Raw genomic sequence first — 12,847 nt, forward strand, 5'->3', positions numbered from 1 at the left:
ATCAACTACTTTAATACTTTTTAAAATCTCTCTTTAAATACTTTTTATCTCTAAGAATTAAGGAAAACGACTAAGTTCAGATCTTTCACACTCATACCAGTTGTAGATAGAACAAAGTGGACCAAGTGCTTGAACAACGTTATACCCTTTTATGTCTGAGAATAAAGGAAACTTACTAGTTGATGTCACCCCTCACAGTAAGTTAAACTACCTATCAGTTTGTCTCTTCTTACTTCACATCAATTGCAGATATAATGAAATGAATCAACTACTTGAATAAAGTCATGTCCTTTCTTATATTCAATAAAGGAAATTAAATTGAGATCTTTCACATCTTAGAGCAAGCCTTATCTAGCCTATCAGTTTAGGTAAATCTACTTTCTACATTTAACGCTTACATTTAACTTCTAAAGTTAACAAACATTATTTAGAATTCAGAAAACGTCTAAACAACTGTAATTAATTTGCAACCACACAAGGTTTTATGAAAAAACAAAACAAAATACTAGGGCTTCCCTGGTGGCTCAGTGGTTAAGAATCCTGGGGACACGGGTTCCAGCCCTGGTCGGGGAAGACCCAACCCCACATGCCGCGGAGCAAGAAAGGTGGGAACTTGGCATAGTCACTCCGCTAGGGTAGGACGGTGCAGATGTCTTCCTGGTCACCGGCCTCCGGTTCCCCTAACCCCGTGAAAGAAGCAACCCAGGGACGATCGAGGAGGATAGAAGAGCGAGGGAGGAAGAAGGGGGGGCGGGGGTGGAGAGAGGGGGTGAACTCTGAGTAAAATGAATCAACAAAACCCTGAGAAAACCGAAGGAAAAAAGCGGAGCCTGCTGAGGAGACGCGGCGGCGGCAGCTTCGGCTCCAACGGCAGCCGCCACGGCGATGGCGGCAGCGGGCCTACAAGAGACGGCAGGCCGGGCACCTGACGGAGCCGGCGTCGAGCGGCTTCACCGAGTTGTAGTGCTCCCCGCACATGGAGTAGCTCCTGTAGACCAGGGTGAGCGGCTTCTTGGTGTACTCCTCTCCGTAGACGACGGCGGGCGAGTTGGCCTGGATCACCTCGATGGGGGTCTGCAGGACGTGCGACAGGGCCCTCAGCTCGAGCTGGCCTCCACACGACGCGCTGAACACGATGTCGTCGCAGTAGCTCAAGAAGTCGTCGCGGCTGCAGGCGTCGCCGGTTTCGGGGTCGCTGTAGAAGGGCAGGAAGTCCTCGACATGCTTCCGCATGTACTCGGCGGTGCGCCTCCGCAGGCTCTCCACGGTCACGGAGAACACCAGCTGGTCTTGGATGGCGCGGTACATGCAGTGGCCGTCGGCCGGGATATCCTTCATCTCCAGATTCCTGGCCCACAGGATGGCGTCGAGCTTCATTTCCTCGTCATGGCGGAAGCTGGCCAGATGCTCCATCTCAGCCTTGGCCATCCTCTCCTGCCTTTCTCTCTCGAGGGCCACCTTTCTTTCGCGCCTTCTCTGTGCCCTCGAGAGGTGAGGAGGCTTGTCCTCGAGATCCAGCTTGCCCAGATCTTCAGTGACTGAATCGAGGTTGCTGTTATCAGGGAAACTCTCCTGGAACTTCTGCAGCTCCTGCTGGTGCTTCTGCTCCATCTCGGCCTCGAGGCGGGCCACATCGAGGAGCAACTGCTTTCTTCTCTTCTTGTCGCTCTTGGGGACCGAGCTCTTCATGCCCTGAATGTGGGCCTGCAGCTCTGCCTTCTCGCGCTTGTGGCGTCGTAACATCCGCTGATGCTCACTCTGTGAATCTTCCATGATGTTTAAGGGCAGGCGAGAATCGAAGTTTGGTGGCTGAAGTACCGCTACAGTTCGCGTCAACAGTCGAACCACCCAACTGGCTAGGGCTCCTCAGCCTCCCGTGGCGGCTGTACTCTCTTCCCCTCACCCGCGGTTGCCCTCACTCTATTAACGGCCCTCTCTGCCATTGGCCACTGTCTCTCCACGGCTACGCCTCCTAAACACTCCTGGCACTAGGATTGGCTGTTGGGAGACACTACGTATGCCCCCATTAGACCCCGTAGCAAGGGGTGCTTCTGGTTTTAGCGGGGTTCCTGTCCCGGATGTAAAATCCCGCCTTGGTGCATTATGTGCAGCAACTGAGCTTGTGGAGATTTTCGTGGGCTCTGAACTGCGTACTTCACTTCCTAGCCTGAACACAGTGCAGACACTGGTCGTGCTTGAGAATCACATGACAAATACTGCTACACCAGATGAATGTGCTCTGACACCGGACTTCCCATTGCTCCCAGTGTTCAGGAGGCAATGTGGCTCTCTCCAGTTCTTTAGTTGCCTTGACTGATGAACCCTTAATTTTGTGTATCAGAACAAGATATTTCCTTATGTTCCTGGGAGCACAGAATCCTTTCAGTTTAGGCCTCAAATCCACCCTGTCCCATCTCAGTGTGAGAAAGCAACAACCTTAAAGTTCACTACAGCTGAGCAGACTTCGTCTTGTGCCAACAGAATGCACCTACCCTAAACTCCCCTTCTCCTGGGTTCCCAGCTTCCAAAATGGGCTCCCATGAAGCATGACAGTTGGCCTTCATCAAGCCACTTCCTTCTGATTATTCTGAATCTCTAAAAGTTCTAAAAAATAAAAGAAAGTAAAATAAAATCCCTAAGCTCTTTCAAACATGCTCTCATCCTGCCCCACTCTGCTCATCTGTATCGTGAATTCCCAAACAGGAAGGCTCTTGAGACAACCTCCTCCCTGTTACAAATGAGGAAAGTGGACATTTGTCCAAGTTTTTACATATATCAAAACTTCAGTCGTTTTTATTGCTAACTAGGATTCCATGATATGGATGTACTGTAGTTCACTTAACCATTCACCTGTTGAAGGACATCTGGGCTGTTTCCAGTTTGGGGTTGTTACAACCCCTGCTATAAACATCCATATACAGGTGTTTTGTGTGAGCACAAGGCTTCATTTCTCTGGGAAAAAAATGCCCAGGAGTGCAATTTCTGGGTCATATTATAAGTGTATGTTTAGTTTGTGAAGAAGCTATTTTCCACAGTGGTTGTACCATTGTGCGTTCTCACCAGCAGTGTATGCGGAATCAGGTGTCTCTGCATCCTCACCAGCATTTGGTGTTGTCATCATTTTTTATTTTTAGTCATTCTGATAGATGTGTAGTGGTCTCATTTTACAAATTACTTTGCAGCTTCGTTTTTCTAATGAGTACTTAAAATATGAAGCTACTTTTAGGAAAACACTGAATTAAAAATTTTTTTTAACTTGCATTATTCATTATAATGATTTTCTGTGTTTCAAGAAAGATTTTAACTTTTAATCAGGCTAGCTATTGTGTATGGAGGTAGCGCTACCATACTGAAATTTTTAAAATTTAACATTTAGAGCAAGCCTGTTAGGGAAATTTTTATTCACTGGAGAAAAGTCATGGCTAATTGTTTTTTCATTAAAAAAAGAAAAGCATTTGCAATTTTAAATGATGTTTTTCTTAATTTAAAAAGGTCTTTTGTTTGCAGAAAAGAATACTACAAAATGATTTTAATGAGTCTCACAGTATCTAGGAATCTTTACACTGATTGATTTTTATTGAAATACAATATAAAATAAAACTGTAATATATGCTCACTGTCAATAATCTGGAGAAATTAAATTCCATAATTCTCCTGGGAGAAAACCCCAGTTAACCCTTTTTTTTTTTTTTTTTTTTTTTGCGGTACACGGGCCTCTCACCGTTGTGGCCTGTCCCGTTGCGGAGCACAGGCTCCGGACGCGCAGGCTCAGCGGCCATGGCTCACGGGCCCAGCCGCTCCGCGGCATGTGGGATCTTCCCGGACCGGGGCACGAACCCGTGGCCCCTGCATCGGCAGGCGGACTCTCAACCACTGCGCCACCGGGGAAGCCCTCTGTTAACATTTTGTGTTTATTCTTGCCATGCCTATTCTACTCAAATAGAACTGTTAAACAAAGAAACAACAGACCCAAAATGAAGTCACGTGTGCTATGCCCCACATCAGTAAACCAAGACTTAATACGTAACCAAATTGCAGTTTTAGCCCATCCCATGAAAGTGACTTTAACCAGTCAGTCTGGAATTTCCTGGCCAGCACTAGTGAGGTAGTCTGCCACATAGACCCCTGCCTTCCCCAAAAGGAAGGTGACCTCTGTCTGAAATAACCCCTTATTTTGTTGATGACTTCTCTGTCCCACCCCTTCTCTGCCTTTCAAAACCTTCCGTTTTGTACAGTTCCTTGGAGCTGCTCTCTGCTTGCTAGATGGGATGCTGTCCGATTTGTGAATTGCTGAATAAAGCCAATTGATCTTCAAATTCACTCAGGTGAATTTTGTTCTTTAACAGAACTCTAAGCGGTGCTCCCTGCCATCCTGTCTGCCTATCGCCCTCCCCACCTTGGCCTCTGGGGACCTCCCTTCTCTCTTCAAAGATCAGTGAGGGAAATACATCAAGGCTAAAAATTTGACCTGGCTCAAAGTAAAAAGTCAAAACAACAAACAACGAAGCAAAACAGAAAGTTCTTAAATTTCAAAGTTTCTGCGGCAATTTCTTTGTGTCACCAAGGTTTAGTGGTTCTGCTTTTAGACAAGGCATTGTAGTGGGCCTCAGGTCTCTGCATCAGTAGAAGCAGAAGAAAGAAACAGAAACTGCTTTGCAAATGACGCAAAACTCAAAATCCATTGTGGGTCCGATTTCAGGAAAAAATTATACTGCTTTTAATGGAATTAATGATCCCCTCATCTTAGCAATGAAGGAAGGAAGGGCCAGAGAGGGGGAGTGTTGGGCTGATGGTCACACTGCAGAATTCCACGGCTGACTCGTCTGTGTCACGTTTCCCACCGCACTGTGCTGCTGCCACACGCAGCCTTGACATGACTCTTGGCTGTAAGTCAGGCAGAACAGTCCCAACATAGCTTCTGGGGCCATCGGGAGGAATCCCTCATGAAACGGTTGTAAATTCATCTATGAGATTCAAAGAGACCTTGTACGTGCCCTCCGACAATGCCCACGTGTGAGCGAGAGACTCTTCATGAGCTCTGCAAGCCTGAAATCGCCTTGTAAAGGTGGAGGGCAGGCCTGGAGAGGAGAAATTCCTGCGGTGGAACACACGTGCATCTGCCCCTAGGGCCTGCCTCCTCCTTGGCCAAAGCAAAGAGCCTGTTCAAGCAAACTCAAGTGGGTTTAAAGAAACACACTTATTTTTCCCTGAAAAAGTAATGTGTTCGGGCTTCCCTGGTGGTGCACTGGTTAAGAATCCACCTGCCAATGCAGTGCACACAGGTTCAAGCCCTGGTCCAGGAAGATCCCACATGCCTCGGAGCAACTAAGCCCGTGTGCCACAACTACTGAAGCTCGCGCGCCTAGAGCCCGTGCTCCACAACAAGAGAAGCCACCGCAATGAGAAGCCCGCACACTGCAACAAAGAGTAGCCCCCGCTCAGGGCAATTAGAGAAAGCCTCGTGCAGCAACAAAGACCCTACAAAGCCAAAAACAAAAAAAAGAAAGTAAAAATCTCATAATCTCACAATTCAGACTTCACAAGTCACTGCTGACATTTGGCTTGTAGCTTTTTAGTGTTTCATTTATGTATGCATGTATCTGTATGTATATTACTGTATAAATGTATATGTATACATATGTATATATAATATGATTCTTATTATAGTAAAATAAATACAATTTACCATTTTAAGCAAAAGATGTGGAATTTAGACTTTACTGTCTCTGAGGATTATTTGCTTTCCTTGAAAGCAGTGGGATGTGTGTATGACAAAGAGACAGGCTGTGAACTGTGGTCAAATAGTTACCTACTAGAGAACTACAGGAGGAAGGGTGTAGAGCCCTCCCTGCACTGTCCTGCTGAAGCTCCTGTCTTATTATTATCAACTGAAAAAATCTGAGCTTGGTGACTACTGATGGGTGACACACTCTTGTCTTGCTACTGCTGTTATTTATTTATTTATTTGGCTGTGCCATGTGGCTTGTGGGATCTTAGTTCCCTGACCAGGGATTGAACTCGGGCCCTTGGCAGTGAAAGCATGGAGTCCTAACCACTGGACCACCCGGGAAATCCCGTACTGCTTTCATTCTTAAAATTTGATTATATACTTAAAATTTTAAACTCTATTTATATTTTGAATAATCAGTGCTTTTACACCCTATTCTCAGCTGCTGAGTTGGACTCCTTGAGTTTCTTGTGTATCCTTTCTAAGATAGTCTGTGCTCACTCATATGCTCCTTTCAGTTTGGCTCAGAGGTACAAAAAGCTTTAGTGTACAAAGGTTGTATATGTGAAACTGGGGACACTCTACTTGATTGGTAATTGAAGGGATTTTTAAGGGCCTATCTCAGTGGACCTTTTCCTGGGATACTCCAGCCAGAAACCAGGGAATAACCTCTGATCCTGTCTTTGTCTTTACCCTCCTCATAAAACAAATGTTAATTCTACTCCCAGCGTCCATCACTTTGGTCCCCTGTTCTCTCCCTGCTGCCACAGCCCCAGGCCACGTCAGCCGTTGTCTGTCATGGATGAAAAGACAGCCTCTCAAATCAGCTTCTTGCCTCCAATCTCTCTCCTTGCAATCCATTCTTTCCCCTAAGATTCCTTATCTCTAAAGCATAGCTCTGATGTCTCATTCCTTCTGAAAAACAAACTTTTAACGGATTCTACTGCCCCTAGGGTAACATTCTAACTCCTGAGTACAGAAGATTTTTTTCCACAAAGGACGGAGCAAGTGGCAGAAATATTCTCTCTTCTCGGGTGTGGCTGGTCTCTGAATCTGGGCCCTACAGGAAGGCAGCTCATGATCAGAAACTCATGACTGGGATCAGAACCCGGTTACTCCCAGGACCCCTCAGGGATGCTTGCATTCCTGGGAATGGACAAACACTCATTCACATCAGACTGCCACAGGCCCCCGAGTTCTCACTTACTCCTTAGAGAGCCCACTCCCCAGGGGCTAGAATACCCCGAGTAGCCCGTTCTTGGTTTCAAGGTAGCTGAGAAGCCCAGATAAAGCGGCTTCGTGGACATGGGAAAACACCGCTGCCGCTACCCATTTCCTTCCGCTTTTGTTTCAAACAAAATTCTGACGTGATTTTGCAAGAACTTTGAACTCACCTCCAATTCCAGGAAAGCCTTATTAGCCTCTTCCTAGGAGGTGACTCAATTTGGTGATGAACCTTGGTGGCTTCACCTCGGCCACCCTGGTCAATGCAGTCCCTCCCCCGCCAGCTCCCACAGATGCAAGATGGCAGGGGCTCCGGATTTTGTTTCTCACAGGTTCAAAGGAGCAACAGAGCGCGTGTGCTCATGGGCTTCACTCTGATTGGGCAGGCCCAAGCCATAGATTCCCCTGGAGCCAATCACTGTGGCCCGGAAGAATCGGTGCTTTGATTGGCAGACCTGAAAGGGGAGGGTCCTGGAGGTGAACCGCTGTCACCCCAACAGAGTGACAGGGGTTCGCACCCCCAAAAAGGAGATTGGAGGCTTTTGTGGTAATGGAGGGAAACAGACGCTGGAGATGCGAACAACCCTTCTTTACTCGTGTCTCGCCCACTGCCACCTCTGGTGTTTGCCCCCTGGGGACCTCACAGCCTGGGACTCTCTTCCCTTGAGGGCTTCCCCCCTAAATCTGAGATGAACTTTCCGAGCTTCCCGTTCCCTCTTCCTCCCTACTCCAAGCTGGCCCAGAGCATTCCCACTTCACTTCCTCATCTTCTTAACTGGACCACAGCACTTAAGGGTGGGCCTTGGGTTGGCAGTCACTTGGATTTGTGTGCTTCTCATCTCTGAGGCCGTGAGGCTGCCATGGAGAGCACAAACCCAGTCTTAATTATTTTGGGGCCCCTACCCAGCCAGCAGTGCCTGCTAGTAGAGATACTCAGTGTATTTGGTTGAACTGATTAGGATACTTAAACTGTTTTCAAGCCCCCTCAAATATGTCAGAAGCACTATTTACACACTTGAGAATGTATTCCAGTGTTTCTAGGCTATTCATTAGAACAGGTCCCTTGGGCAACTCTGCAAGCCCGCTCAACCGGTAGTTTTGCACTTAGGAACAAGGGCTGGAGTCAACATTGCAGTTGTGGTGTCTCCACCTTAGGCTATTCCTGCAGCTCCACAATACTGTTGTGTTTCCAAACTCAAGACTCATCAGGGCCATCCCTGGGGGAGGGATGAACATTTCTGTGCTTGTAGAAAGAGGACTCAACTGAGTAAAAGAGGCCTGGCAAATCTCCTTTAGTGCTCCCCCAGCTCCCAGCCCAGGCCTTCCCCATGCCCAGGGGCTTCTGTGGTTCTCTTCTGGCTCACTCCCCACCTCTAAGTAAAAGAAACCTCTTTTGTTTTCAAATTTCTTCTAAATCCCCATTAGACGCTTGAATGGCCTGAAAACCTCTGAGGTGGTGGTTATCCAGCCTGGGCTTACACATCTCCAATAACAGAGAACTCACCACCTTGTGAGACGGTTTTTCATATCTTTGAATAGCTCTGATTATCAAAACATTTCTTTCTTACGCCAAACCAAGACTGCTTCCCTATTGTTTCTGCCATGTAGTGCTGTGGGGTCATACACAATGTTCAGAGACAGGTCCTAGATATGTGTGTGTGTGTGTGTGTGTGTGTGTGTGTGTGTGTGTGTGTGTGAAGGAGAGAGACAGAGACAGAGACAGAGAGATAGAGAGACAGAGAAACCAAGACAGGCACAGAGGGAGCTAGAAGGGCCTACAGAGATCATCTAGGTCAATGGTTAACGCAGTGTTTTGGCAAGATTAATTCAGGAGCAGTAAACATATTTAAGGGGCACATTTTTCCTATTCAAAGTCAAGTTGGGACTTGATGGCTGAGTTAATGAGCGTATGCATAATCCCCCTAGGAGATACCCACCGAAATAAAACAGAATCAAAATGAGATAAGAAGATGTCTTCTTTTTCCAACTAGGAACAGGCCACAGACGCAGAGCACAGCCTTGGTATCTCCATATGCAAAATAATTTAAACCAAAGTAAAAATGAAGACGCCAGGAAAAAAAGGCATAAGCTACCTGCCTCCTCCCACGCCCTCCCCGACCCCATGACAGAAGGCCAGTTCACTATTTCTGTTTCCCTTGTTTTCTATCTGTTGCTCCAAGGGCTAGGTTTTCTCTTTCCTTTATTCTTTTTTTTTAATCTTCTAAATGGGAGCATAGGCAATCCGCTTTTAGTTCTACTGGTGGTTATTTTTATGACGGTAAGCCCCACGCTTAAGCCTACAATTCTCAATTTTTCAACTGCAAAACTGAAATGGTATCTTTGATTCACCCTCTGAGAGATAAGAAAAATTTCACATTTACTCTTTACCTCCTGACTTTTTTGTCTAATTTCTGTCCCTATCTAGTTTAGATAAATTATGGTTGTTTTACACAGCATAGCTTTTCTTCCAAGGACTCTACCTGACTGTCAGACTCTCACTTCAAACAAAGGCCCAGGCGCAGTTTCACAAGTGAATGGACTATTTCAAACTTTCAAGGAGCAGATAATTCCTATGATATTTAAATTATCCCAGAGGAAGAGGAAGAAAGGAAATAGTGTTTTGAAATCATTTTTTTCTAGTTTTTAGATGATACATAGATACAACTTTCTACTTAAAAATTCAATGATATAATGGATAAACAAAATGTGGTATATACACACGATGGACTATTATTCAGCTTTAAAAAGGAAATTCTGACACCTGCTACAACGTGGATGAACCTTGAAGACATTATGCTATGTGAAATAAGCCAGTCACAAAAGGACAAATATTGTATGATTCCACTTATATGAGGTACATAGAGTAGTCAAATCGAGAGACAGAGAGTAGAATGTTGGTTGCCAGGGGCTGGCAGGAGAGAGAATGAGGAGATATATAGCCTTGCAATAAAAAAAAATCCAACTCTATCGAAGGACATAGTTTAAAAGGAAAAAGCTCAACACCTTCCTCCTTCCACCCACCCATTTCTTTCCCTCTCCCTAGAGGAAACAATGCATATGGATGATCCAAAATTTACTCAGCTAGTCCTCACTGAGGATATTTAGGTTGTATCTAGAGTTTTACTTGCACAAACAACACTCTAATGAATAGCCTTGAAATATACTGCCGTATAATACGTATACCTGTAGTATAGGTCCCTGGATAGAGACTGCCAGTTCAAAAGCTATGTGCGTTTTATTTAGTGAGTTAGTTAGGTTTAGATTTATTTATTAACTCATATAGTTCAAAATATCAGCCATTTAAGAGATCACACAGTGCAAAGCTCCATCCCATCCTTTTCCCCCAGCAACTTGGTTCCCCTCCTCAAAAGCAACCAATAGTATCATTTAAAATATATTCTTTAGTCATGTACAAGGGAAACAGTATGTTTGAGAATACTTGTTTCTGCATTCTCCCATCAACACAGCGTATTATCAAACTTGACTTCTTTGCTAATCTGACTGATGAAAAATGGTATCTCAGTCAATGTGTATTTATTTAATTTGTAATATTATGAGTAAAACCGATGGTTACTAAAGCTGGGAGACCACGCCAGCCTCCCTCTGCAGCTTCTTTCCCACAGCTCCCTCACCTGTCACCTCTATCCTCCAGCTCCACTGAACACGGACACACCATGTTCTTTTTTTTTTTTTTTAAATGTGGACCATTTTTTTTTTAAGTCTTTATTGAATTTGTTACAACACCGCTTCCGTTTTGTGTTTTGGTTTGTTGGCCTCAAGGCACGTGGGATCCCAGCTTCCCGACCAGGGATCGAACCCTCACCCCCTGCATTGGAAGGCAAAGTCCCAACCTCTGGGCCACCAGGGAAGTCCCGACACCTTGTTCTTTCACTCCTGCCTTTGCTCTGGCTGTGTCCTCTGCGAGCTCCTCCTAAGCCTCCCTGCCACCCCAGGTCTGATGAAGTGTCCTTCCTCTGTGCTTCCTTTCATCACAGCACTGGTCATGCTGCCTTCTGTTTATTTCTGTCTATTTTCCCATCTGCCATTTCTACTAGATGGCGAGCGCTGGGACTGGATCTTTATCTCTCTACCTCTACTGTTTATCACCATTCTCTTCAGTAAATATGGAGTGAATGGATGAATGGACAGCTGGCAGTTTCACATGGAGGTCACTGGAATGCAGTTATTCTGTGTGACTGGCTGAAACGAGATTTACCCTCTCATAAGAATGTCATATATGTGGAAGGTGGCACTTGAAATCAGTGGTGAAATGGTGGATTATTCAGTAAGTGGTGTTCGGCTAACTGGTTAATTACCATAATTGGAGAAAATCAATTTATGTCCTTGTCTTCCACCCAAGTAATTTCCAGGTGGATATGTTAAATAGTGTTAAATATAAAGAGAAAGCATAAAAAACTTGAAAGTATATACGAATATTGATCCAACCTCGGGATGGGGAAGCCCTTTCTAAGCAAGATACCAAGACAGAAACCATAAAGAAAAAGATCGATAGATAGACTCCATTACAATTTTAAACTTGAGCACACGCAAAAAGTCAGAAACAACACTGAGAGCCTAATAATGTACGGGAAAAACTATTTTTAAAAAATATCCGAATGAAAAGTGGAAGGACTTATTAAAAATCCGTAAGAAGAAGACAAACTTACCCATAAAAAATTAAGCAAATGTCAGGGACAGGCAATAAATTAAGAATTATTTGTTCCAGCATGAATGAAATAGACATGCTAACAAATACTTAGAGGAATATTCTACCTTACTAGTAATCAACAAAGGGTCAACTAATACAGCATTTTTCACCTAACAAATGAGCAAAGATGATAATTTTCAGTGTTTGCAACTATATGGGAAAATAACACTCTCACACCCTGAGAATGTACATTGGCTCACTCTTTCTGGAGGGCAATTTACCAGTATGCATTAAAAGCCTCTCCTTTGGACCTAGATCACTTCTAGAAATCTTATCAAAGGGGAATAATCAGAAATATAGACAAAGACTCAGCTACAAGGATATTACAGTCGCATATTTGTAGCAGTGGGAAACTGAAAGCAATCTAAATGTCCAGCAATAGAATAGGACAAATAAATTGTGGCACATTCACAGGTTAGAATGCAGGCATTAAAATCATCGTATTGAAGACTGAGGAGAGAAGGAAATGCTTATAATGTATTGTTAGGTTAAAAAAAAAAAAGTAGTTCAAATAGAATGATACCAGTTTCGTTTTTTTTAAATACGCATGTCTATGTGTGTGTGTAGAAAAAGGGTGGAAGGAAGGAAGATACTGACTGGCCTGAGGAGTCCCCGCACACAGGCCCCCCTGTCCCCAAGAGGACACTCTGGTAAGCCCCAGTGGGATTTGCTTTCACGCTGCAGCCCAAGAAGTTTTGGCTTCCACTGTAGGACCTGCGGGAAGAGGCCGAGTGGCTCCAAAATTACTGTAGACAGAATGAAGGGGTGGTTGCTGCCACAGCTGATAGTGTTATAGTGTTAGGCCCCTAGGTAATGATACATTTATTGCGCATTTTATACATATTTTCATTTAATGTACCTAACATCCCAAGAGACACCTCTAAGACGGGCATTAACTGTCCCATGTTACTGATGAGGTAACTGAAGCCCAGAAAGATTAGATGACTTAATCCAAGTCACAAAGCTAGGAAGCGGGTATATGAGCTGGGCTTCAAATCCAGATAGGTGTCCTTGTCTTTGGCTGCTAAGGCAAAAGTGCATGATCATGAGGAGTAAATGAAGAATGGTAAGTAAATGAATAAAAGTTGCTTCTGGAATTGAAGCCCTTTGGGAACAGTACCCCATGGCTTTTGCACACACAATTGCCCAGAACAGTCAACTGTCCTCAGTGACTGTGGTCACTGTTA

General features: G+C 44.8%; 1 protein-coding gene across 1 annotated transcript; it reads right to left on the bottom strand.

Annotated features, from left to right (window-relative positions):
- Positions 1-900: 900 nt before the first annotated feature.
- On the bottom strand, positions 901-1,773 carry LOC132481666 (OTU domain-containing protein 6A-like). The gene has a single exon (XM_060086502.1). The coding sequence runs from the start codon at positions 1,771-1,773 to the stop codon at positions 901-903; it is 873 nt and encodes a 290-aa protein (XP_059942485.1).
- Between the last annotated feature and the right edge of the window lie 11,074 nt (positions 1,774-12,847).

This window comes from Mesoplodon densirostris, chromosome X (assembly GCF_025265405.1).
Source record: "Mesoplodon densirostris isolate mMesDen1 chromosome X, mMesDen1 primary haplotype, whole genome shotgun sequence".
NCBI lineage: Eukaryota > Metazoa > Chordata > Mammalia > Artiodactyla > Ziphiidae > Mesoplodon > Mesoplodon densirostris.